The sequence below is a fragment of the Ranitomeya variabilis genome, chromosome 3 (assembly GCF_051348905.1).
Source record: "Ranitomeya variabilis isolate aRanVar5 chromosome 3, aRanVar5.hap1, whole genome shotgun sequence".
In the NCBI taxonomy this organism is placed as follows: Eukaryota; Metazoa; Chordata; class Amphibia; order Anura; family Dendrobatidae; genus Ranitomeya; species Ranitomeya variabilis.
Genome location: NC_135234.1, coordinates 287,909,087 through 287,936,376, shown reverse-complemented (window position 1 = coordinate 287,936,376; position 27,290 = coordinate 287,909,087). Strand labels below are relative to the sequence as shown.

At 42.2% G+C, this 27,290-nt stretch overlaps 1 protein-coding gene across 4 annotated transcripts in view; it reads right to left on the bottom strand.

The window, feature by feature from the left end:
• ILRUN (inflammation and lipid regulator with UBA-like and NBR1-like domains) overlaps positions 1–27,290 on the bottom strand; it is a 618,006-nt gene that overhangs the window by 209,733 nt on the left and 380,983 nt on the right. For 2 of the 4 annotated variants that reach the window (XM_077295540.1, XM_077295538.1), the window contains exon 4: positions 8,138–8,427. In XM_077295540.1, coding sequence (XP_077151655.1) covers positions 8,138–8,427 — 290 coding nt within the window. Of the gene's footprint in view, positions 1–4,642; positions 6,116–6,255; positions 8,097–8,137; positions 8,428–27,290 lie in introns of those variants that run through there. The other 2 variants (XM_077295539.1, XM_077295537.1) reach the window with 2 other exon arrangements.

The window sequence follows — 27,290 nt, the reverse complement described above, 5'->3', positions numbered from 1 at the left end:
TAAAACACATTTAACAAACATCTAGGAGCTCACAAGTCTACAAACGAAGACTACCCAGATTTTTGGATAACACACTCCATTTAAATGTGTATTGTAAGGCTGGTTTCACATTTGCGGTTGTGTCCGCAGCGTTTGTACCGCATATAGCCGCATGCGTTGTGTATTCCTATATTTAACATTAGGGACGCATGTGTTTTTATTTGTTCGCGTTTTGCCGCGTTTGACGACGCATGTGTCGTCTCGTCGTTTGCGGCTTGGCATGGAAATGCAACATGTAGTAATTTTTAGAGGCGTCAATTTGCCGCCTGGAAACGCATGCGGTCGATTGCGACAAAAAAAAATCGCATTGCTGTCTATATGTCCTTTACACGTTGCCCAAGATTCACAAAAATCTCACATGTCCTCCGGGAAGACCAATAGTGGCCTCCACTGGTTCTTTGCTTTCTCCTCTTGCCATGGCACTAGAAAAAAGTATATCTCCTTTATTAGGTTTTATTCCCTCTTTTTTGCGGGAAACTTCACATTTTTTGTCTGCCATTCGTGATCTTAATATAGTACCTGTTGAATGTTATTTAGTAACACTAGATGTGAATAGTTTGTATACCAACATTAACAATTTGAGTGGTATCCAGGCTGTGGAGACTTTTTTGAATGAGAACACAGAGTTCCACTCGGTTTTGAAGGAATTCTGTGGGTCGCTATTGACACTTATTTTGACTAAAAACTTATTTTTATTTGAGGATGAATATTTTATTTAACTCAACGGTACTGCAATGGGGAGTAACGTAGCGCCCCCCCTATGCCAATATCTTCATGGCTGATTTTGAATCCAAATTCATCTATACACATGTACTCTTCCAACAGTTTTGCCCACTTTGGAAGAGATACATCGACAATATTTTTTTTGATATGGAGTGGGGACTTAGATTCACTTATGTCCTTTTATCAGTCCATTAATACATCTGTTGACAAATTGACTTTTTCTATACAACATGACCAAAAATCTCTCTCTTTTTTAGACACCTTGGTCACTATTAATGAGGATAGGACTTTATCCACTGACCTTTTTGTCAAATCCACTGATAAGAATAGTCTGCTTTTTTTCACTAGTTGTCACCCTCGCCATATTAAGCGGTCTCTTCCAAGATCACAATATAGTAGGATTAATAGGATTGTGTCTGATCCTTCTTTACGGACTGTAAGATTGAACGAGATGGCATCCAAATTTCGTAACCGAGGGTACCCTGACTCACTTTTAGATTTTCCTGTGGATAGTCCATAGTCTACTAGAGTACAACCAAGAGTAAGCAGGATGGCCTTTGTTAATACCTATCATCCATTTATGCCCATTTTTCATGGTCTGATACATAAACATTGGCCCTTTTTGGGGCTTTCTTATCCTAACATTCCTGAATTCCAAATAGCCCCACTCATTTGTCATAAGAAACCCCCAAATCTTCGTAATCTTTTGGTTTCAGCCGATATTGGCAGTTCTAAATTGGTTCCAAGACAAACATTTTTGGCCACAGCACGCAAGGGAACATTTCCATGTTTGCATTGCGTCCAATGCTCCAACATTACGAGGGGTGATACGTTTACCCACCCCAGATCAGGCAAGATATTTCCGATTCACGTTTTTTTTTAGTTGTGATTCCACATTCGTTATTTATCTCATTAAGTGTCCGTGCGGTCTCGGATATGTTGGTGAAACTACCCAGCATATCCGAGACCACATTGCACAACATAAGTCAACCATTCGGTGTAAAAGACTACTTTTACCAATACCAGCCCATTTTATTTCACACAACCACAGTGTCGCACAGCTGCGATACCAAATCATTGAAAGCATTCCTATAGCCAGAAGAGGCGGTAATAGGATTCTTAAATTAAAACAGAGAGAGTCCTATTGGATCCATGTGCTTCAAACCCTGGAACCACATGGTCTCAATCGGGAGTATGAGATTTTCTATTGAAATTATATCATGCCATAAGGTTATACACAAGATTCCCTATTGTATACTCGTTTATTTTTTTTTTTCCTCTGTAAAAAGAAAAAAAAAAAATTCCTCTTCGCAGCAGCCTTATCCTCTCCACCATACAGATAAATGCCTTGATAAAGGCTTTTTGCCGAAACGTTGGCATGTTGTATGACTGGTTGTGATTTAATAAACTAAACTTTGATTCTACTGAAAAGAGTCCTCGGATTAGTCTATTGATACATAGTTATTTTCCGGAGTACTCTACTACATTTGGACTGAGATCCCCCTGATCTTTTACTATTGCTGTCTATATGAACGCATGCGTTTACAAGCACATGCGTTTGGTTGCGTTCGTGAACGCATGCGTTTCAATAGAGAAAAACATGTCTAGACACTGATAAGCCACCCCCCACCATCAAGGTGATAAAGGGAGGGTGTGGACAGTTGCAGGTCACTTATCAGCAGACAGCAAAGCAGAGCAGACGGACCACAGCGGACAGCCAAGCAGAGCAGACAGACCCCAGCACCTTGGAGCAAACAAGCTTCTGAACAATGTGAGTGTATCCCAGCCAATGTCTTTATTTTCTATTTTCTTTCTCTACATGTCCTAATTTCTGCCATTTCTTTCTTTCTACATGCATCAGAATGTCTTCTGCTTCTTCTTCTGATGAGGAGTTTCGTCCAGGACAGTCGGAAATGGAGCATGTCAGTGAGGTGAGTACTTGCCTCGTCAGATTGGTAAGTATTCACTGTCACATCGACACATGTGACAATTTGATTTTTCATTATTTTAGAGCTCTTCTACTGCGGCAGAGACAGGGCAGGAGCAGCGGAGTCAAGGTCCGGTGGAAAGACGGCAGGAGGTACATATACAAGGCTGACTGTTTACTGTATCCTCAGTTGAATATTCTTGAATCTTTCTTTCTTTCTATTCATATTTCTTTATTTTTATTCTTCTGGAATCCTTTTGTATGTTGACTTTCCTATTCATGCCATTTCTCATCATCTTTTTTATTTGTTTTCCTTATGTTAATTGAGCAAACTTTAATGACTTTATTTAATTTTTAGGTTTCACAACGGGAGGAGGATCTAATCGAGAATGACCTCCTCATCTCCCTGGTCCAGGAGTGAGTCCCGTTGTGGGACACCCGGGATCCACTGCACTCAAACAACATCACGATCCAGCGCTTATGGAATGAGGTGGCCCAAGCGATGTGGGATGGCTGGGACAACGCCCCGACACGGGTCCGAAATGCATTTGGTAAGTATTGCACTGCAGTGTGAAGCAGCAGAGACCTTGGCCGTGCTCACTCGACTGTGTGTGATGAAATAAACTCTCAGGAGTTTCTCTCATCAAACACAGTTGTGTGAGCACGGCCAAAAGTCCTTTTTCTGACCAGAATTTTTTTTTAACAGTGGCCAAAGTCAAAATACGTTGGCGTTCGATGAAGGATCGCTTCAACAAGGACCTGCGTCAAGAGCCGTGTTCCCAGTGGTTCAGGAGCAAGGATCAGACGATACAAATACCATCGAGTTCTGGCATTTGTAAGACCGGTCCTTGCCCAGAAAACGTAAGTATTTATCACGTGCATTAGGTTGTATTGTATTGCCATGATCAGTGTTTTTATATTCCACAGGATTTTGCGTCTGTTAATTTTTTGATATTAATTTTCTTTTTCCTTTTTTCACAGCACATACAGCACTATAGTTGGCCCAGGTTCTGGAGCGGTCCTTCATCCGACAGCCACGGACCCGTCCCAGCCATCCAGCAGCGCAGCAGCAAGTGGGCCTTCCACACTAACTGGGGACCAGGGAGCTGGTCCATCAGGTCTTCCCCTTTCCCAGTCCACTTCCACTGCTCCTTTTTTGGGGGGCTCCTCCCGGCAGCGGGCTTCGGACAGGTCACTCATGCCCGAGTTTTTGCACTTGAGCTCGGTTTTACACGAAGCAATCAAGGCTTTGGGTGACCGAATGGATGTTTCACATAGCCTCCTGAATGCACGTATCCAGGAGGTCAGCAAAAGCCTTGATCAAATGAAAGCCGACCTCCAGAGGCCAGCACATCATTTTTTTTAACCAAATTGAGCAGGGCATGTCAGAACACCTTACTCCTGATCTCCAGCTGAGTGTCATGCAGGCCTGCAATGCTGCTTACGTGCAGGCTATGCAGCAGAGTCGGTATTTCCAGCAGACAGTGGCGGCATATCCACCTGTGCCTTCACTGTCACGATTGACCTCAATGCCGACCTCTGCTGCATCCCACTGCACGGCCACCTCAATTCTTTCCACAGCCAGACACCACTACTGCACCACCACCATGCCGAGTGCAGTTGGACATCCCACCGCCACCACGACATCCGCTGCTCCTGTTTGAACCTCCTCCACTGACACCACGATGCAGCAGGACCCTGGCATGGCATTCCATACCGCCACCACCACGATGCAGCAGGACCCTGGCATGGCCTTCCGTACTGCCACTACCACGATGCAGCAGGACCCTGGCATGGCCTTCCGTACCGCCACCACCACGATGCAGCAGGACACTGGCATGGCCTTCCGCTCTACAAGCGCTATGGACTCTGGCATGGCTGCACGCTCTACGAGCACTATGGACTCTGGCATGGCTGCACGATCTTCTTTATACATAATCTATTACACACAAATTGAGGGACAATGGTGGTCACACACTGCATATCTATGCTCACCTGCACAGGTGTCAGAAATAGTGAATTCATGAGGCTGTTATATGTGCATCATGAATTCATTATTTCTGACCCCTGACTTGATGAGTATAGATAGTGTGACAGTCATTGTCTCTTCAGACTGTGTCCAATGGATACAGCAGAACAGAATCAGGACGCAATGACGTCAACAAAGCTTACCAATAAAGCAACATGGCTGCCATAACACTAGCAGTATGTGGCCAGTGTTTTATATCAGTATTTGTAAGCCAAAACAAGGAGTGAACCAATTAGAGGTAAATTATGATATTAACATAATAACTAGCACCTCTGCCTTTATCACCCACTCCTGGTTTTGGATTACAAAAACTGATATTAAATACAGATCAAATACTGCCAGTTTTAGGACAGCCTTGGTTTGGAGAGAAAAAAGATAGGAGACACGGTCAACACAACCAAAACTAAAATTTATTAATGAGAAATATTATTTTCATATCAGAAAATTACTGGAACAGATCTAATTACAACAGGACATTTACACAACATTGTCCTGCCATGACACAAGTCCAATATCTGAATCAAAAAAGGCAGCAAACTGGTACCGCATGTGACCAACTGCTGCAGTTGACCAACTGCTGCAGTTGACCAACTGCTGCAGTTGATCACAGCGGGTGATGCTGGAAATCGGGCAGTGGGTGTGCAACTGGTTCATCCAGTTCAATGTTGGGTTGCTCCTTAGCCATTATATAATTATGCAGAACCACACAAGCTTTGACCACCTCGTCAACTGTTTCCACTTTTAGATTTATGGCTGATGCAAGAATGCGCCATTTAGCGACCAGAATGCCAAAGGTACACTCTACTGTTCTTCGGGCCCTGGTCAGTCTGTAGTTAAAGATCCTTCTAGTGTGGTTCAAGTCCCGACTGGAATAGGGCTTCAGTAGGTTTTCACACATCTGAAAGGCCTCATCCCCAACCATAACAAATGGCATCGGTGGACCTTGAGTGTTGGGAAGATGTTGTGCCGGGGAGTATTTGAAATTTTTGCCATACACAAGGCAGCCCATATCCGAGTTCTTGAAAGTTTGTGAATCATTGCCACGACCAAAAGTGCCAATGTCCACGGCAATGAAGCGACAGTTCGCATCAGCTATTGCCATGAGCACAATAGAAAAATATTTTTTATAGTTGAAATACTCTGATCCTGTTCTGGCAGGTTTGATAATGCGGATGTGCTTTCCATCCCCCGCTCCTAAACAGTTGGGGAAATCACAAACACTCCAGAATTTTTCCGCAATTTCAAGCCACATGTCGACGGTGGGTAGGGGTATAAACTCATCCCGGAGTACATTCCACAAAGCCCGACAGGTGTCCTCAACTATTCCGAACAGGGTGGATATTCCAAGACGGTATTGGAAGTGGAGGGATGATAAACTCTCTCCGGTTGCCAGAAATCTGTAAAACAAACCCAAGAAACATTACAATCTATTCTTCTTATGGTGTGGTTACGCTAAAGAAAGAAAGGAAAATACCCCAAAAATACATGTCAGAAAACAAAATATTTGGACTTTCATTGGTTTAGATTTGGAACGTACCTTAATGTAACCAGCAGACGTTCCTCCGGTGGAATCGCTCTACGGAGCTGGGTGTCCTGTCGCCGTATGGCTCCTTGGACACGAGCAAGCAAATCCCGGAACGAGTCTTGCGACATCCTTGTGTATTCCTGGAATTTCTCCGGGTTGGCATTAAGCTCGGCATACAGCGTGTGATAGGCTCCACAACTCTCACGTAGTTCGATAATGGGGTGTCTCCAAAAACGCCTACGTTGTCTCCTTCTTTCGCGATTTCTGTCTTGCTCCCAAGCAAAAGCACAGGCAAGAAACAGCTTGATGCTTAAATCCAGGTTGAAATAAAAGCTCTCCATGCGAAGATCCATCATGACACAGCATACAGGAGCAAACTGTTAAGATTTCAGTAGCCCTAGGGTCTATATATAGAGATTCCATAATACACGCCCTCTGTAGTCCCATTGGCGGTGTCTGGTTATCTTGATTTTTCTCTTGTGAAATTTCTCATCATGCGCACCAAAAACGCAAACGCAGAAAAAACGCATATAAACGCGTACAAACGCGGCATTTTTTAACCGCATGCGTCTAAAAAACGCCGCGTTTGTACGCGTTTATATGCGTTTTTTCCACCACTTGCGGATGCGTTTAACCCTTTAGTGACTGGGCCAAATTTTTCAAATCTGGCCAGTGTCACTTTATGTGGTGATAACTCTGGGATGCTTTAACAGATCTCATTGATTTTGAAACTTTTTTTCGTGACACATGGTACTTTATGTTGATATTTTGTCCGTTTATAAAAATATCAGAAATTTGTCAAAAAAAATAAAAATTAAAAATTAGCAATTTTCAAATTATGAATGATTATCCCTTTAATCCAAACAGTAATACCACATAACAAAAGTCATTAAATATTGCCCTCATTTCTGCTTTACATCAGCACCATTCTTAAAATATCTTTATTTTGTTATGATGTTTCAAGGTTTAAAATTGTAGCAGTAATTTTCAATTTTTTTTTTTTTTTTTAAGGAAATTCTCAAAACTTACTGTTTTTAGGGACCTATTCAGTTTTGAAGCAACTTTGGCGGATCTGTATTCCGGAAAATCCCCAAAAGTGAGACCATTTTAAAAATAGCACCCCGTCAACGTATTCAAAACTGCTGTCAGGTAGTTTATTAACCATTCGGGTACTTTTCAGGAATTAATGTAAAGGGGAATGACAGGAAGTACAAATATGTTTTACTTTTGAACAGTATACCATAGCTGGCAGACTAAGGCCGTTATTTGGCTATAAATTCCCATGGCAAACATCAGGACCACACAATGAACTCAAAGTGCTGATGGGGTTAAAGAGGGAGCCACCACACTGCTAACCATTTAGAGGTCGTAGTCACTACTGACAGCAGCATCTAAGAGGTTAAAAATCCATGGTTGGTGCCAAAAACAATCAAGACTGACACCACAAGGTGTCAGCTATAGTGTACAGTCAGCAACTGCTGAATTTTCACGAGTCAGGGGATGCTATTTTCTGATATGCGAGGTCAGCAAAAAGATGTGTTGTGGTCAATAAGAGGTTAAACCACACAGCTTGCATGTTTCTTTTTTTGTACGTGCTTTTAATGAGCAATCCTTTCGGTGGAACTAATTGAGTGCTAATTTTCTTTAATATATATGTACATGATGTACAATAACTATGTAACTTGCTGAAATAAAACTTATTAAGATGTGATGCCAAGTAGAGGAATTAAGACTTCTAGACCATAGGCAAATGGCTTTAGGCTTTTTATAGCACAGTAATTGGCACTGTGCTGCGGGCAAAGAAGAACAGAAAGGCATGGCGCAACTCAAAGTGCACATTTCTCTCCTGCTGCAATTTTATGGTTTTTTTTCATTTTTCTACATTTTGCCTCACCTCTCTATATGTTGCTACAGAATGGCTGGTTTGATGATCCGTTGAACATATATTTACATTTGTCTGAGAAAGTCCATTCTGTTCTCCTTCAGGAGTCTTTGTTTCAGATGTCCAGTTGCTCATGTTTTCTCCATCTGTGGAACGACTCTTCTGAGGCGAAGCAAAGGGGTTAAAATCCCCAGCAAGGTTGCGATGTGGCTGAGTGTTGAACTCTGTTTCAAAGGATGAGAGTTGCTGTGTGACACCTAGGAGCCCACCAGCCTCCACACTTAGGATTACCCAAATCACATCTGATACAAAAAGAAAATTGAAAGGTATTAATGCCTGAAGTAAGATATACAGATCATGTTGTACATGTTGCCCGATCTGTGGACAGCATGATGTACAGAAGAACAACCTGAGCATAATAATATATAGGTTTGTGGGAAAAGATTTAGTATATCTTGCATTTTATTCATTGACATCCCTGGTGTTTGTATGCATATTAGTCCAGTGGGCGGTCCAACTAGTGATTGACAGCCATCTGTTTGTATAATCTTACAGGAAAAACTGTCAATCACTGAATAGGACCACCCACTGGACTCATGAATACAAACACCAGAGATGTCAATGAATAAAATGCAAGTTTTACTAAAACTTTTCCTAGAAAAATGTATACAAATTTATCTAACCAGCAACTACTAGTCTACAAGATTTACCAGCAGATAGTAACATAGTAACATAGTTAGTAAGGCCGAAAAAAGACATTTGTCCATCCAGTTCAGCCTATATTCCTATATTCCATCATAATAAATCTCCAGATCTACATCCTTCTACAGAACCTAATAATTGTATGATACAATATTGTTCTGCTCCAGGAAGACATCCAGGCCTCTCTTGAACCCCTCGACTGAGTTCGCCATCACCACCTCCTCAGGCAAGCAATTCCAGATTCTCACTGCCCTAACAGTAAAGAATCCTCTTCTATGTTGGTGGAAAAACCTTCTCTCCTCCAGACGCAAAGAATGCCCCCTTGTGCCCGTCACCTTCCTTGGTATAAACAGATCCTCAGCGAGATATTTGTATTGTCCCCTTATATACTTATACATGGTTATTAGATCGCCCCTCAGTCGTCTTTTTTCTAGACTAAATAATCCTAATTTCGCTAATCTATCTGGGTATTGTAGTTCTCCCATCCCCTTTATTAACTTTGTTGCCCTCCTTTGTACTCTCTCTAGTTCCATTATATCCTTCCTGAGCACCGGTGCCCAAAACTGGACACAATACTCCATGTGCGGTCTAACTAGGGATTTGCACAGAGGCAGTATAATGCTCTCATCATGTGTATCCAGACCTCTTTTAATGCACCCCATGATCCTGTTTGCCTTGGCAGCTGCTGACTGGCACTGGCTGCTCCAGGTAAGTTTATCATTAACTAGGATCCCCAAGTCCTTCTCCCTGTCAGATTTACCCAGTGGTTTCCCGTTCAGTGTGTAATGGTGATATTGATTCCTTCTTCCCATGTGTATAACCTTACATTTATCATTGTTAAACCTCATCTGCCACCTTTCAGCCCAAGTTTCCAACTTATCCAGATCCATCTGTAGCAGAATACTATCTTCTCTTGTATTAACTGTTTTACATAGTTTTGTATCATCTGCAAATATCAATATTTTACTGTGTAAACCTTCTACCAGATCATTAATGAATATGTTGAAGAGAACAGGTCCCAATACCGACCCCTGCGGTACCCCACTGGTCACAGCGACCCAGTTAGAGACTATACCATTTATAACCACCCTCTGCTTTCTATCACTAAGCCAGTTACTAACCCATTTACACACATTTTCCCCCAGACCAAGCATTCTCATTTTGTGTACCAACCTCTTGTGCGGCACGGTATCAAACGCTTTGGAAAAATCGAGATATACCACATCCAATGACTCACCGTGGTCTAGCCTATAGCTTACCTCTTCATAAAAACTGATTAGATTGGTTTGACATGAGCGATTTCTCATAAACCCATGCTGATATGGAGTTAAACAGTTATTCTCATTGAGATAATCCAGAATAACATCCTTCAGAAACCCTTCAAATATTTTACCAACAGTAGAGGTTAGACTTACTGGCCTATAATTTCCAGGTTCACTTTTAGAGCCCTTTTTGAATATTGGCACCACATTTGCTATGCGCCAGTCCTGCGGAACAGACCCCGTCGCTATAGAGTCCCTAAAATCAGATACCATTTTTAACAAACAGTTCCCAATAAAGAAGCACTACAAGCTAACTTTTCACAACCTAATCCTTTCATAACACCGCTGTAATGTATTGTATGTGTCAATATTAACTAATCGCAGTCTTGTACTCAGTGTTCTCTGAGCATCATCTGAACCGTGTAACCCACTAGTAAGCTTTGCCGACTCACACAGGGTCTAGAGTTTGCAAGCGGTGCTGCTTTCCCAAAGTAAATCTACGACACTTAGAATAAAGCTCCATACACCTACATTACTGTAAATGGATCATTAGAAAAAATACCAGTGATTTAATATATCCAACTATTTAGAATCACTCATGCATAGACTATATAAAAAGGAGAACCAAGAGTTTACTAAATATAATTATTTATTACTTCAAAAGATTTAATACATAATAAAATTGGATAATATACATCAAATACATATTAGGTGAACTACCCAAGTGAGTACAACTGACCGAAAGTCCACAGAGGGTAACCAAATATACCCAAACAGGCTAATACATAAGTGTGGTAGGTGGTAACAGCTTAGTGTGATTTTTCTCAAAGTAAACTGTGACACTGCAGCTAAATGCTCATTCTCTAAACCGTCCACCTTACTCCCATGCCTATATTTAGTATACCAGCCTGTTTACGTGTAAAAAATAACGGTAATAATTACCCATTCGTTGGTATCCAACTCCTGTGAGGACCCCGATCACCCCAACGCGCGTTTCGCGTGCTTGTAACAGCCTCGCTTCCTCAGGGGACGCCCCCTGAGGAAGCGAGGCTGTTACAAGCACGCGAAACGCGCGTTGGGGTGATCGGGGTCCTCACAGGAGTTGGATACCAACGAATGGGTAATTATTACCGTTATTTTTTACACGTAAACAGGCTGGTATACTAAATATAGGCATGGGAGTAAGGTGGACGGTTTAGAGAATGAGCATTTAGCTGCAGTGTCACAGTTTACTTTGAGAAAAATCACACTAAGCTGTTACCACCTACCACACTTATGTATTAGCCTGTTTGGGTATATTTTTGGTTACCCTCTGTGGACTTTCGGTCAGTTGTACTCACTTGGGTAGTTCACCTAATATGTATTTGATGTATATTATCCAATTTTATTATGTATTAAATCTTTTGAAGTAATAAATAATTATATTTAGTAAACTCTTGGTTCTCCTTTTTATATATTACTGTAAATGGGTTGTCCACTTTCACGGAAGTAGGGTTCAAACTGTACTGTGTAAACTACATAAATAAACTCAGCAGGTACTCACCACTCCTTGGGTCCAGCACAGACACCCTATGTCTGTTCCGGTCCCGTTGTTTTGCCTACAGTGGTGAGGTCACATTAATAGTAGAGATGGGTGAACTCGAACAATAAAGTTTGGGGTCTGTACCAAACACCTATTGTTCAATCATGGACCCCAAACACGGATTTCACCATGAAGTCTGTTACTCCTTGGGTTTGGCACCCAGAATACCAGGTGTTTCACGTGCTGGCATGTGCATGACAACGCAGCAAACAGTGCCTCTCATCGGCGGAAAGATCATTCCAGCCGGTCAGACAGCCATGGTTCCCACACTTTGAAATGACAGCATGAGCCCACAGTACTGATTGGAGGTAAAAAATACTACTCCCATCAGCCCAAGTCTGCTGACACCAATAACAGTGACAGCAGGTAATGGGAGTATTCATCAACCGGGGTCTGCACTCTAAATAATTATAAAAAAAACAAAACAAAATGGCATGGGTTCCTCTGTATTTTTGATAACCAGTGAGGAAAAACTGACGGCTGCGGGCTGCAACCCTCAGCTGTCAGCATTAGCAAGGCTGGTTATTAAGAATAGAGGGGGCCACACAATGTTTTTTTTTATTTAAATAATATAAAAAAACTGCGTGGGGTCTCCCCCATTTTTGTGACAACTAGCTAAGCTAAAGTAGACAGATGGAGGCTGGTATTCTCAGGCTGATAAGGGGGCATGGATATTAGATGCCCCAATTATGGCACCTTGCCAGGCTCTGCCCACTTGCCCTGTGGCGGTAGTATGTGGGATTCATATTTGTGGGTTGATGTCACCTTTGTATTGTCCGGTGACTTCAAGCCCACAGTTTCATAATGGAGAAGCATCAATAAGACGATGGTAGATTTATGAAGACTGAGTAGCCGCTGAGTTAGCCATTTTATGTATTTTAAGCAGTTTGAGGCTCTATATCCTAAGAGCGGACACTCCCTTAACAAAGAAACTCCTGGTCTTCATGTTGTGCAATTTGCAGTCTCATTGTTTAGAAGATGACCAGAGTGGTGATGGAAACTGGATCACGCAATTCGTACTGGTAATTATTTTTATGCATTTAGAATAGCGATGCACTAGTCTAACAGGATAATAGATTTTATTCTGCCAATTGTATCCTTTCACTCTATCACCTGTTAAAATACTGTTAACCCCTTAAGCCCCGAGGGTGGTTTGCACGTTAATGACGGGCCAATTTTTACAATTCTGACCACTGTCCCTTTATGAGGTTATAACTCTGGAACGCTTCAACAGATCTTGGCGATTCTGACATTGTTTTCTCGAGACATATTGTACTTCATGACAGTGGTAAAACGGAAATTTGGCGAAAATTTTGAAAATTTCGCCTTTTTCCAACTTTGAATTTTTATGCAATTAAATCACAAAGATGTCACACAAAATACTTAATAAGTAACATTTCCCACATGTCTACTTTACATCAGCACAATTTTGGAACCAAAATCTTTTTTTTTGTTAGGGAGTTATAAGGGTTAAAAGTTGACCAGCAATTTCTCATTTTTACAACACCAATTTTTTTTTTTTTAGGGACCACATCTCATTTGAAGTCATTTTGAGGGGTCTATATGATAGAAAATAACCAAGTGTGACACCATTCTAAAAACTGCACCCCTCAAGGTGCTCAAAACCACATTCAAGAAGTTTATTAACCCTTCAGGTGTTTCACAGGAATTTTTGGAATGTTTAACCCCTCCATGACCTATTTTGACCTTAATGACCTGGCCGTTTTTTGCAATTCTGACCAGTGTCCCTTTATGAGGTAATAACTTAGGAACGCTTCAACGGATCCTAGCGGTTCTGAGACTGTTTTTTCGTGACATATTTTGCTTCATGTTAGTGGTAAATTTAGGTCGATAATTTCTGAGTTTATTTGTGGAAAAAACGGAAATTTGGCGAAAATTTTGAAAATTTTGCAATTTTCACATTTTGAGTTTTTATCCTGTTAAACCAGAGAGTTATGTGACACAAAATAGTTAATAAATAACATTTCCCACATGTCTACTTTACATCAGCACAATTTTGGAAACAAAATTTTTTTTTGCTAGGAAGTTATAAGGGTTAAAATTTGACCAGTGATTTCTCATTTTTACAACAAAATGTACAAAACCAATTTTTTTTTAGGGACCACCTCACATTTGAAGTCAGTTTGAGGGTTCTATATGGCTGAAAATACCCAAAAGTGACACCATTCTAAAAACTGCACCCCTCAAGGTGCTCAAAACCACATTCAAGAAGTTTATTAACCCTTCAGGTGTTTCACAGCAGCAGAAGCAACATGGAAGGAAAAAATGAACATTTAACTTTTTAGTCACAAAAATGATCTTTTAGAAACAATTTTTTTTATTTTCCCAAGGGTAAAAGGAGAAACTGGACCACAAAGGTTGTTGTCCAATTTGTCCTGAGTACGCTGATACCTCATATGTGGGGGTAAACCACTGTTTGGGCGCACGGCAGGGCTCGGAAGGGAAGGAGCGCCATTTGACTTTTTGAAGGAAAAATTGGCTCCAATCTTTAGCGGACACCATGTCGCGTTTGGAGAGCCCCCGTGTGCCTAAACATTGGAGCTCCCCCACAAGTGACCCCATTTTGGAAACTAGACCCCACAAGGAACTTATCTAGAGGCATAGTGAGCACTTTAAACCCCCAGGTGCTTCACAAATTGATCTGTAAAAATGAAAAAGTACTTTTTTTCACAAAAAATTATTTTAGCCTCAATTTTTTCATTTTCACATGGGCAACAGGATAAAATGGATCCTAAAATTTGTTGGGCAATTTCTCCTGAGTACACCTATACCTCACATGTGGGGGTAAACCACTGTTTGGGCACATGGTAAGGCTCGGAAGGGAAGGAGCGCCATTTGAATTTTTGAATGAAAAATTATCTCCATCGTTAGCGGACACCATGTCACGTTTGGAAAGCCCCTGTGTGCCTAAACATTGGAGCTCCCCCACAAGTGAGCCCATTTTGGAAACTAGACCCCCCAAGGAACTTATCTAGAAGCATAGTGAGCACTTTAAACCCTCAGGTGCTTCACAAATTGATCCGTAAAAATGAAAAAGTAATTTTTTTTTCACACAAAATTTCTTTTAGCCTCAATTTTTTCATTTTCACATGGGCAACAGGATAAAATGGATCCTAAAATTTGTTGGGCAATTTCTCCTGAGTACGCCAATACCTCATATGTGGGGGTAAACCATTGTATGGGTGCACGGCAAGGCTCGGAAGGGAAGGCTGACTTTTTGAATGGAAAATTAGCTCCAATTGTGGGCACATGGTAAGCTTCGGAAGGGAAGGAGCGCCATTTGAATTTTTGAATGAAAAATTATCTCCATCGTTAGCGGACACCATGTCGCGTTTGGAGAGCCCCTGTGTGCCTAAACATTGGAGCTCCCCGACAAGTGACCCCATTTTGGAAACTAAACCTCCCAAGGAACTAATCTAGATGTGTGGTGAGCACTTTGAACCCCCCAAGTGCTTCACAGAAGTTTATAACGCAGAGCCATGAAAATAAAAAAATATTTTTTATTTTCTCAAAAAAGATTTTTTAGCCCACAATTTTTTATTTTCTCAAGGGTAACAGGAGAAATTGGACCCCAAAAGTTGTTGTCCAGTTTCTCCTGAGTACGCTGATACCCCATATGTGGGGATAAACCACTGTTTGGGCACACGTCGGGGTTCGGAAGGGAAGTAGTGACGTTTTGAAATGCAGACTTTGATGGAATGCTCTGCGGGCGTCACGTTGCGTTTGCAGAGCCCCTGATGTGCCTAAACAGTAGAAACTCCCCACAAGTGACCCCATTTTGGAAACTAGACCCCCCAAGGAACTTATCTAGATATGTGGTGAGCACTTTGAACCCCCAAGTGCTTCACAGAAGTTTACAACGCAGAGCCGTGAAAATAAAAAATCATTTTTCTTTACTCAAAAATGATGTTTTAGCAAGCAATTTTTTTATTTTCACAAGGGTAACAGGATAAATTGGACCCCAATAGTTGTTGCTCAGTTTGTCCTGAGTATGCTGGTACCCAATATGTGGGGGTAAACCACTGTTTGGGCGCACGTCAGGGCCCGGAAGGGAGGGAGCACCATTTGACTTTTTGAACGCAAGATTGGCTGGAATCAATGGTGGCGCCATGTTGAGTTTGGAGACCCTGATGTGCCTAAACAGTGGAAACCCCTCAATTCTAACTCCAACACTAACCCCAACACACCCCTAACCCTAATGCCAACTCTAGCCATAACCCTAATCACAACCCTAACCCCAACACACACCTAACCACAACCCTAACCCCAACACACCCCTAACCCTAACCCTAACCACAAGCCTAATCTTAAACCTATTTCCAACCCTAGCCCTAATTCCAACCCTAACTCTAATTCCAACACTAACCCTAAGGCTATGTGCCCACGTTGCGGATTCGTGTGAGATTTTTTCGCACCATTTTTGAAAAATCCGCAGGTAAAAGGCACTGCGTTTTACATGCAGATTTACCGCAGATTTCCAGTGTTTTTTGTGCGGATTACACCTGCGGATTGCTATTGAGGAACAGGTGTAAAACGCTGCGGAATCCACACAAAGAAATGACATGCTGCGGAAAATACAACACAGCATTGGCACAGCGGATTTGGTTTTCCATAGGTTTACATGGTACTGTAAACCTCATGGAACACTGCTACGAATCTGCAGCGGCCAATCTGCTGCGGATCCGCAGCCAAATCCGCACCATGTGCACATAGCCTAATTCTAAGGGTATGTGCACACGCTGCTGCGGGTCCTCAGCAGTTTCCCATGAGTTTACAGTTGAATGTAAACCTATGGGAAACAAAAAACGCTGTGCACATGCTGCGGAAAAAAACTGCGTGGAAACGCAGCGGTTTACATTCCGCAGCATGTCACTTCTTTCTGCAGATTCCGCAGCGGTTTTACAACTGTTCCAATAGAAAACGCAGTTGTAAAACCGCAGTGAAATCTGCAGAAAACCGCAGAAAAACCGGGTAAATCCGCGGTAAATCCGCAGCGGTTTTGCACTGCGGATTTACCAGAAGTACCAGAATACGTGTGCACATAGCCTTACCCTAGCCCTAACCCTAGCCCTAACCCTAGCCCTAACCCTAGCCCTAACCCTACCCCTAGTGGAAAAAAAAAATACTTTCTTTATTTTATTTTATTATTGTCCCTACCTATGGGGGTGTTAAAGGGGGGGGGGGTTCATTTACTATTTTTTTTATTTTGATCACTGTGATGGGTTATATCACAGTGATCAAAATGTACATGGAACGAATCTGCCGGCTGGCAGATTCGGCGGGCGCACTGCGCATACGCCCGCCATTTTGGAAGATGGCGGCGCCCAGGGAGAAGACGGACCGACTCCGGGAGGATCGGTAAGTATGAAGGGGTGGTGGGGGGGTGGATCGGAGCGCAGGGAGTGGATCGGAGCACGGGGGAGCGGACACGAGGACGGGGGAGCGGACAGGCGGACGCAGGGGAGGACGGGGGAGCGGACAGGCGGACGCAGGGGAGTACGGGACTGAACGGAGGAACGGGGAGCAGATCGGTGGCAGTGGGGGGGGGGGCAGATCAGGATTTCCAGCCATGGCCGATGATATTGCAGCATCGGCCATGGCCGATGATATTGCAGCATTGGCCATGGCTGGATTGCAATATTTCACGATTTTCATAGGTGAAATATTGCAAATTGCTCTGATTGGCTGTTGCACTTTCAACAGCCAATGAGAGCGATCGTAGCCACATGGGGGCAAAGCCACACCCCATGGGCTAAAGTACCACTCCCCCTGTCCCTGCAGATAGGGTGAAATTGGAGTTAACCCTTTCACCCGATCTGCAGGGACGGATCCATCCATGACGCATACGGTGCGTCACAGGTCGGATTGGCACCGACTTTCATGACGTAGCGTATGCGTCAAAGGTCGGGAAGGGGTTAAATAAAAATGAACATTTAACTTTTTTTTCACAAAAAATTTACTTCAGCTCCAATTTGTTTTATTTTACCAAGGGTAGCGGGAGAAAATGGACCCCAAAAGTTGTTGTACAATTTGTCCTGAGTATGCCGATACCCCATATGTGGGGGTAAACCACTGTTTGGGCGCATGGCAGAGCTCGGAAGCGAAGGAGCGCCATTTGACTTTTCAATGCAAAATTATTATTATTATTATTTATTGTTATAGCGCCATTTATTCCATGGTGCTTTACATGTGAGGAGGGGTATGCATAATAAAAACAAGTACAATAATCTTGAACAATACAAGTCATAACTGGTACAGGAGGAGAGAGGACCCTGCCCACGAGGAAATTGACTGGAATTGAGAAAGTTACATAGTTATTAGGCCATGTGCACACGTTAAGTATTTTTCACGTTTTTTCGCTATAAAAACGCGAAAAAAACGCTTACATATGCCTCCCATTATTTTAAGTGTATTCCGCATTTTTTGTGCAAATGTAGCCTTTTTTTCCGTGAAAAAAATCGCATCACGGAAAAAAAAGCAACATGTTCATTAAAATGCGGAATTGCAGGGGATTCCACACACCTAGGGGTCCATTGATCTGCTTACTTCCCGCACGGGGCTGTGCCCACGATGCGGGAAGTAAGCAGATTATGTGCGGTTGGTACCCAGGGTGGAGGAGAGGAGACTCTCCTCCACGCACTGGGCACCATATAAGTGGTCAAAAAATAAGAATTAAAATAAAAAATAGTCCTATACTCACCCTCGATGTCTTCCCGCCTCCACTGCATTGCTGTCGCTTCGGTTCCTGTAGCTGATGTGCGGTGAAGGACCTTGCCGATGACATCACTGTCCTGTGATTGGTCGTGAGCGGTCATGTGACCGCTCACGTGACCGTGACATCACGGAAGGTCCTGTGCGCACAGACCAGCTATAGGAAGAGGAACGGACGCCGCTGAGGAGATGTCTGGGTGAGTATAACCTTTTTTTTAATTTTTTTAATTATTTTTAAACATTCTATCTTTTACTATAGATGCTGCATAAGCTGCATCTATAGTAAAAAGTTGGTGTCACTTGTCAAACGCTATGTTTGACAAGTGTGACCAACCTGTCAGTCAGTTTTCCAAGCGATGCTACAGATCGCTTGGAAAACTTTAGCATTCTGCAAGCTAATTACGCTTGCAGAATGCTAAAAAATCGCGAAAAAAACGGAAAAAAAACGGAAAAAAAACGCAAAAAAAAAAATGCGGATTTCTTGCAGAAAATTTCCGGTTTTCTTCAGGAAATTTCTGCAAGAAATCCGCAACGTGTGCACATACCCTTAAGGTTGAAGGAAGACTTTAAGTCCATCTAGTTCAACCCATAGCCTAACCTAACATGCCCTAACATGTTGATCCAGAGGAAGGCAAAAAAAACCCATGTGGCAAAGAGTAAGCTCCACATTGGGGAAAAAAAATTCCTTCCCAACTCCACGTACGGCAGTCAGACTAGTTCCCTGGATCAACGTCATATCAAGGAATCTAGTGTATATACCCTGTAACATTATACTTTTCAAGAAAGGCATCCAGTCCCCTCTTAAATTTAAGTAATGAATCACTCATTACAACATCATACGGCAGAGAGTTCCATAGCCTCACTGCTCTTACAGTAAAGGATCCGCATCTGTTATTATGCTTAAACCTTCTTTCCTCCAGACGTAGAGGATGCCCCCTTGTCCCTGTCTCAGGTCTATGATAAAAAAGATCATCAGAAAGGTCTTTGTACTGTCCCCTCATATATTTATACATTAAAATAAGATCACCCCTTAGTCTTCGTTTTTCCAAACTAAATAGCCCCAAGTGTATTAACCTATCTTGGTATTGCAGACCCCCCAGTCCTCTAATAACCTTGGTCGCTCTTCTCTGCACCCGCTCTAATTCAGCTTCTTATACACCGGAGACAAGAACTGTGCACAGTATTCTAAGTGTGGTCGAACTAGTGACTTGTATAGAGGTAAAATTATGTTCTCCTCATGAGCATCTATGCCTCTTTTAATACATCCCATTATTTTATTTGCCTTTGTAGCAGCTGCCTGACACTGGCCACTGCATGAGTTTGTCATCCACCCATATCTTTTTCATTGACTGTTTTGCCCAGAGTTTTAGAATTAAGCACATAGTTATACATCTTATTACTTCTACCCAAGTGCATGACCTTACATTTATCCCCATTAAAGCTCATTTGCCATTTATCAGCCCAAGCTTCTAGTTTACATAAATCATCCTGTAATATAAAATTGTCCTCCCTTGTATTGATTACCCTACAGAGTTTAGTGTCATCTGCAAATATTGAAATTCTGCTCTGTATGCCCCCTACAAGGTCATTAATAAATATGTTAAAAAGAAGAGGGCCCAATACTGACCCCTGTGGTACCCCACTGCTAACCGCGACCCAGTCCGAGTGTGCTCCATTAATAACCACCCTTTGTTTCCTATCCCTTAGCCAGCTCTCAAGTGAACCCACTTACACATATTTTCCCCTATCCCCATTATTCTCATTTTATGTATCAACCTTTTGTGTGGCACCATATCAAAAGCTTTTGAAAAGTCCATATACACTACATCTACTGGGTTCTCTTGGTCCAGTCCGGAACTTACCTCTTCATAGAAGCTGATCAAATTAGTCTGACAAGAACGGTCCCTAGTAAACCCGTGCTGATTACTGGGTCATGAGGTTATTCCTCTTCAGATACTCCAGTATAGCATCCCTTAGAATGCCCTCCAGGATTTTACCCACAGTAGAGGTTAAGCTTACTGGCCTATAATTTCCGAGTTCAGTTTTTGTCCCCTTTTTGAATATTGACACCACATTTGCTATACGCCAGTCCTGTGGTACAGACCCTGTTATTATGGACTCTTTAAAGATTAAAAATAATGGTCTATCAATGACTGTACTTAATTCCTGCAGTACTCGGGGGTGTATTCCATCGGGGCCCGGAGATTTGTCAATTTTTGTGATTTTTAGACTCTGCCGTACTTCCTGCTGGGTTAAGCAGGTGACATTTAATGGGGAATTTATGTTATCACTGATCATATTGTCTGCCATGGGATTTTCTTGTGTAAATACTAATGAAAAAAAGTCAGTTAGCATATTGGCTTTTTCCTCATCCTCATCCACCATTTCCCCCAGACTATTTTTAAGGGGGCCAACACTTTCATTTTTTAGTTTCTTACTATTTATGTAGTTAAAGAATATTTTGGGATTATTTTTACTCTCTCTGGCAATGAGTCTCTCTGTTACAATTTTTGCTGCCTTGATTTGCTTTTTACAGAATTTATTTAATTTTCTGTATTTATTTAATGCCTCATCACTACCTACTTTAATTCTCTAAATGCTTTCTTTTTGTCACTTATTGCGCCCCTTACAGCTCTATTTAGCCATATTGGTTTCCTCCTATTTCTAGTATGTTTATTCCCATACGGTATATACTGTGCACAGGTCCTATCCAGGATGCTAATAAACGTCTCCCATTTTCTTTGTGTATTTTTATGTCTCAGGATATTGTCCCAGTTAATTGCACCAAGATCATCTCTCATCCGTTTGAAATTTGCCCTCCTGAAGTTTAGTGTCCTTGTCACCCCTCTACTACACATTTTATTAAAGTATACACAGAAACGTATTATTTTGTGATCACTATTCCCCAAGTGACCCCCAACCCTTATATTTGATATGCGGTCTGGACTGTTTGTTAATATTAGGTCTAGCAGTGCCCCCCTTCTTGTTGGGTCCTGAACCAGTTGTGAAAGGTAATTGTATCTCATAGTTGTCAAAAACCGATTACCTTTGCTGGAACTGCAGGTTTCTGTTTCCCAATCTATTTCAGGGTAGTTGAAGTCCCCCATAATAATGACTTCCCCTTGAGTCGCAGCTTCATCTATTTGCTTTACGAGGATATTCTCCATTGCTTCCATTATTTTTGGAGATTTATAACAAACCCCTATCAGTAATTTATTATTTTTTCCCCCTCCCCTTATCTCCACCCACAGGGACTCTACATTTTCATTAAATTCACCTATATTATCACACCAAATGGGTTTTAAGGACAATTTTATATAGAGACACACTCCTCCCCCTCGCTTATCTGTACGGTCATTTCTGAAAAGGCTATAGCCCTGCAAGTTAACAGCCAAGCATGGCTCTCATCCAGCCATGTTTCAGATATCCCCACCATGTCATAATTATGCTCCAACAACATTAATTCTAATTCGTCCATTTTGTTGGCGAGGCTTCTGGCATTAATATACATGCACTTGATGTTCCTCTCTGTACCTCTATTCTTTCTTAAATTATTAACTGTTCTAACCCCACCCCCCATGCCACCGCCACCCCCAACTTCCTTATTTGTGCCCAGGGAGATGGGACGCCATTTTGCGTTTGGAGAGCCCCTGATGTGCCTAAACATTGAAACCCCCCCACAAGTGACACCATTTTGGAAAGTAGACCCCCTAAGGAACTTATCTAGATGTGTGGTGAGCACTTTGACTCATTAAGTGATTCACAGAAGTTTATAATGCACAGCCTTAAAAATAAAAAATCATATTTTTTTTTCACAAAAATGATCTTTTCACCCCCAATTTTTTGTTTTCCCAAGGGTAAGAGAAGAAATTGGACCCCAAAAGTTGTTGTACGATTTGTCCTGAGTACACCATATGTGGGGGTAAACCACTGTTTGGGCGCATGCGAGAGCTCGTAAGGGAAGGATTGCCATTTGACTTTTCAATGCAAAATTGACAGGAATTGAGATGGGACGCCATGTTGCGTTTGGAGAGCCACTGATGTGCCTAAACATTGAAACCCCCCAGAAGTGACACCATTTTGAAAAGTAAACCCCCTAAGGAACTCATCTAGATGTGTTGTGAGAGCTTTGAACCCCAAGAGTTTCACTACAGTTTATAACGCAAATCCGTGAAAATAAAAATTCTTTTTTTTTTCCACAAAAATTCTTTTTTAGCCCCCAGTTTTGTATTTTTCCAAGGGTAACAGTTGAAATTGGACCCCAAAAGTTGTTGTCCAATTTGTCCTGAGTACGCTGATACCCCATATGCGGGGGAACCACCGTTTGAGCGCATGGCAGAGCTCGGAAGGGAAGGAGCGTAATTTGGAATGCAGACTTAGATGGATTGGTCTGCAGGCATCACATTGCGTTTGCAGAGCCCCTAATGTACCTAAACAGTAGAAACCTCCCACAAGTGACCCCAAATTGGAAACTAGACCCCCCCCAAGGAACTTATCTAGATGTATTGTGAGAACTTTGAACCCCCAAGTGTTTCACTACAGTTTATAACGCAGAGCTGTGAAAATAAAAAAATCCTTTTTCCACAAAAATTAGTTTTAGCCCCCAGTTTTGCATTTTCCCAAGGGTAACCGGAGAAATTGGACCCCAAAAGTTGTTGTCCAATGTGTCCTGAGTACGCTGATACCCCATATGTTGGGGTAAACCCCTGTTTGGGTGCACGGGAGAGCACGGAAGGGAAGGAGCACTGTTTCACTTTTTCAACGCAGAATTAGCTGGAATTGAGATCGGACGCCATGTCGCATTTGGAGAGCCCCTGATGTGCCTAAACAGTGGAAACCCCCAATTATAACTGAAACCCCAATCCAAACACATCCCTAACCCTAATCCCAACGGTAACCCTAACCACACCCCTAACCCTAATCCCAACCTTATTCCCAACCGTAAATGTAATCCTAACCCTAACTTTAGCCCCAACCCTAACTGTAGCCTTAACCCTAGACCCAACCCTAACTCTAGCCCTAACCCTAATGGGAAAATGGAAATAAATACATTTTTTTTTATTTTTCGCTAACTAAGGGGGTGATGAAGGGGGGTTTGATTTACTTTTATAGTGTTTTTTTTAGCGGATTTTTATGATTGGCAGCCGTCACACACTGAAAGACGCTTTTTATTGCAAAATATATTTTTTGCGTTATCACATTTTGAGAGCTATAATTTTTCCATATTTTGGTCCCCCGAGTCATGTGAGGTCTTGTTTTTTGCGGGACGAGTTTACGTTTTTATTGGTAACATTTTTGGGCACGTGACTTTTTATCGCTTTTCATTCCGATTTTTGTGAGGCAGAATGACCAAAAACCAGCTATTCATTAATTTCTTTTGGGAGAGGCGTTTATACCGTTCCACGTTTGGTAAAATGGATAAGGCAGTTTTATTCTTTGGGTCAGTACGATTACAGCAATACCTCATTTATATCATTTTTTTAGGTTTTGGCGCTTTTATACGATAAAAACTATTTTATAGAAAAAATAATTATTTTTGCATCGCTTTATTCTGAGGACTATAACTTTTTAATTTTTTCTTTGATGACGCTGTATGGTGGCTCGTTTTTTTGCGGGACAAGATGACGTTTTCAGCGGTACTATGGTTATTTAGATTTGTCTTTTTGATCGCGTGTTATTCCACTTTTTGTTTGGCGGTATGACAAAGCGTTTTTTGCCTCAGGTTTTTTTTAAATTTTTTTACAGTGTTCACTGAAGAGGTTAACTAGTGGGACAGTTTTATAGGTCGGGTCGTTACGGACGCGGCGATACTAAATATGTGTATTTTCATTAGGTTTTTTTTTTATTTAAACAATATTTTTTTTTTGGGGGGGGGGATTTTTTTTTTATTTTTTTTACACGTGAATATTTTTTTTTTACACTATAACATTGCCCCAGGGGGGCATCATGTTATAGTGTAAGATCACTGATCTGACACTTTGCTGTGCACTGTGTCAGATCGGGGATCTGACGTGCACAGCTCCAGGCTTCCCGGCGCCTGCTCTGAGCAGGCGCTGTGAAGCCACCTCCCTGCAGGACCCAGATGCCTAAACGCACGTTGGGGCGCGGAATAATGGGTAAGATCACTTGATGGGAACACTGGTTTCAGTACATGTTGTGGCTCTTTGCTGACTGTGTGTGATTGACTATACTTATGTTGCCAAATACTTATATAGATTGAACCGGGTAATAGGATGCACAGCCTGTGTTGCACTAGCACTCTTAGTCTTCTATTATCTGGTTCCCTATTATCTGGTTGCTATTGAGCCTAGACTTTCCATATATGCCCATTATTATCCTGTGGTGCTACACATTCTAGTGGGTGCACCTTTGCTCCTATTTAATTTCTCTGGTTGTGTTAACTACATATTTTTGATTGTCATATACAAATTTGTGCACAGTTTCTGTGTATCTTTTATAAATGATCTAATAAAATATATGTTTACCTCTCTTTGACATGGTTTTATGCTTTGATTTTGTGGTTTGAATAATTAGGACCCGGATGCCGTGGCCATTTTGGATCCGGGCCTGCTGCAGGGAGGAGGAGGTAAGAGACCCTCGGAGCAACGCAATCACATTGTGTTGCTGTGGGGGTCTCAGGGAAGCCCACAGGGAGCGCCCTCCCTGCACGATGCTTCCCTATACCGCCGGAACACTGCGATCATGTTTGATCACAGTGTGCCGGGGCGGTCCGTGACCGCTCCTGGCACATAGTGCCGGATGTCAGCTGTGATAGTCAGCTGACACCCGGCCGCGATTGGCCGCGCTTCCCCCGTGAGCGCGGCCGATTGCATATGACGTACTATCCCGTCACTGGGAATTAATTCCCAGGTCACCTTGACGGGATAGTACGTCATATGGGATTAAGGGGTTAAAGTACAATGCTTTGTCCAAGTATATGTGGTCAGTCATAACAGTTTTCCATGTATACCTGCACTGCAGCATAATCGTATGTTTAGTGTCCAGTTAATAACTATTCTTGATGTTACTAAGTAAAAAAAAAAGTTAATAATTTTAAAATGGCGCCCACAGCGCCATCTTGGAGAAATGTTTTTTTTTTCTTCTCCACTAAGGTGGCACCACCGGCAACTGCGCACTAGCAGCTACTGAATCTCTATACACAACGATAGTTGCTAATGCGCAGGTGCGGCAAGTGCCATTTTCAAATTGTTTTTTTTTTTTTTTTTTTAACTTGCTGAAAAGGGGATTTAAAGATAAGATCAGGCCAGGTGCCACGAAAAGGTCCTGATCTTCTGACCTGATCAAAATCGGTGGACGTGGGACTGCGTTAACGGCAGGTACTTGGTGAACTTAAACTGACCAGTAAGGCCATGTGCACATGTTGCGGATTAGCCTCTGGAATTTTTGGTGCGGATTCTGCATCTCTTGGCAGAAAACGCAGGTGCAGATTTGATGCGTTTTTTAATGCGGATTTTGTGCGGATTTCTTTCTTTTTTTTTTACCCATGCAGATTTCTATAATGGAATGGGTACAAAAATGCTGCAGATCTGCACAAAAGAAGTGACTTGCTCCTTTTAATCCGCAGCGTTTCCGCGTGGAATTTTCCACACCATTAGCACAGCATTTTTTTCCACATTGATTTACATTGTACTGTAAATCACTTGCGGATCTGCAGCGTTTCTGCACGGTAAAAAGCGCTGCGGCTCCGCAGGAAATCCGCAACGTGTGCACATAGCCTAAACATTTTCTTGATGCAATGAACTTGGGTGTCTCCTGCATTGTGTGGTGGCTCCTAAGTTTGGAAGCCTGGAGTCAAGGGAGGCCTGCAGACATCAACTGAGTGCGATTCACCTCACACAGGGATGGGACACTGTTTTCCTGTGAAGTGCCAGAGTGTAATCGGCAACTTTATAGCGGATAAATCATCTTTGCTCAATTTATGCAAACAAGCGCTTCAAGTCTATGCAGAGCACACAGCCCAGAAGATAATGCCACCTCCAGAGCTTTTTTTCTTTTATGAAAGAGAGTTACCAGTATGATATGTATTGGCTGCAATTCTATTTAATTGAGTATCCTTCTACATACGTTACCTTACCTTCACATAGCAGACAGGAAATTTAAGGCTCTCCATGCATGTTTTCTGACTGTGACACAGCTGCGACACAGACGGCCGCGGAGCCGAACAGCTGATCAGCCGGCGAGCTCCAGGTATCTGGGTTCCCGCTGTAGCTTAATCGGAAAGCGCTATAGCTTGCCGAATAAGCGTGGACCCGATCAAATTCGCTCATCTCTAGTCATGATTAACTCCTGGAAAACCAATTACTGGTAGGACTAATTCCTACTTTCCAGGACACCCTCCTGACAGCACCATCAGGAGAATACCAGAGGATACATTCAGAGCGGGACTTCTACTGGAGGATATTCCTTCCGAAGGTTATCTTTTGGCCTGATAAAATCTTAAGATTCTAATGTCGGGAAAAGGTGTTAAGACTCATCCTTGATTTGGTCCACTGAGGCTCCTGCTCATTCTGTTCATCATGAGGCTACTGATAACAGACTAATAACTGATCTAATCAATCTTGCCATGGTTGCTTTCGATTTCTTCATCCCTTTGCGCTTTCGTGCAAACTGAACACACAGATTGGAATCGATCCATCAACTTTTGTGAGGTATTAGAGGACTGATCTTCTAACAACTGGAGAATGAAACGAGATTTCTTGACTATTTTTATGATTTTGGCAGAAAGAAGGCAAAACGATTTCTTGGCTCATATGGAATGTTGTTACCACTATAGGTAAGAAGGCGGGATGTAACCTTAAGACAATGCAGTCGTCTAAGATTCTTAGGCTAGGTTCACATTGCGTTAATGGGTGTCCGCTAGCGGACT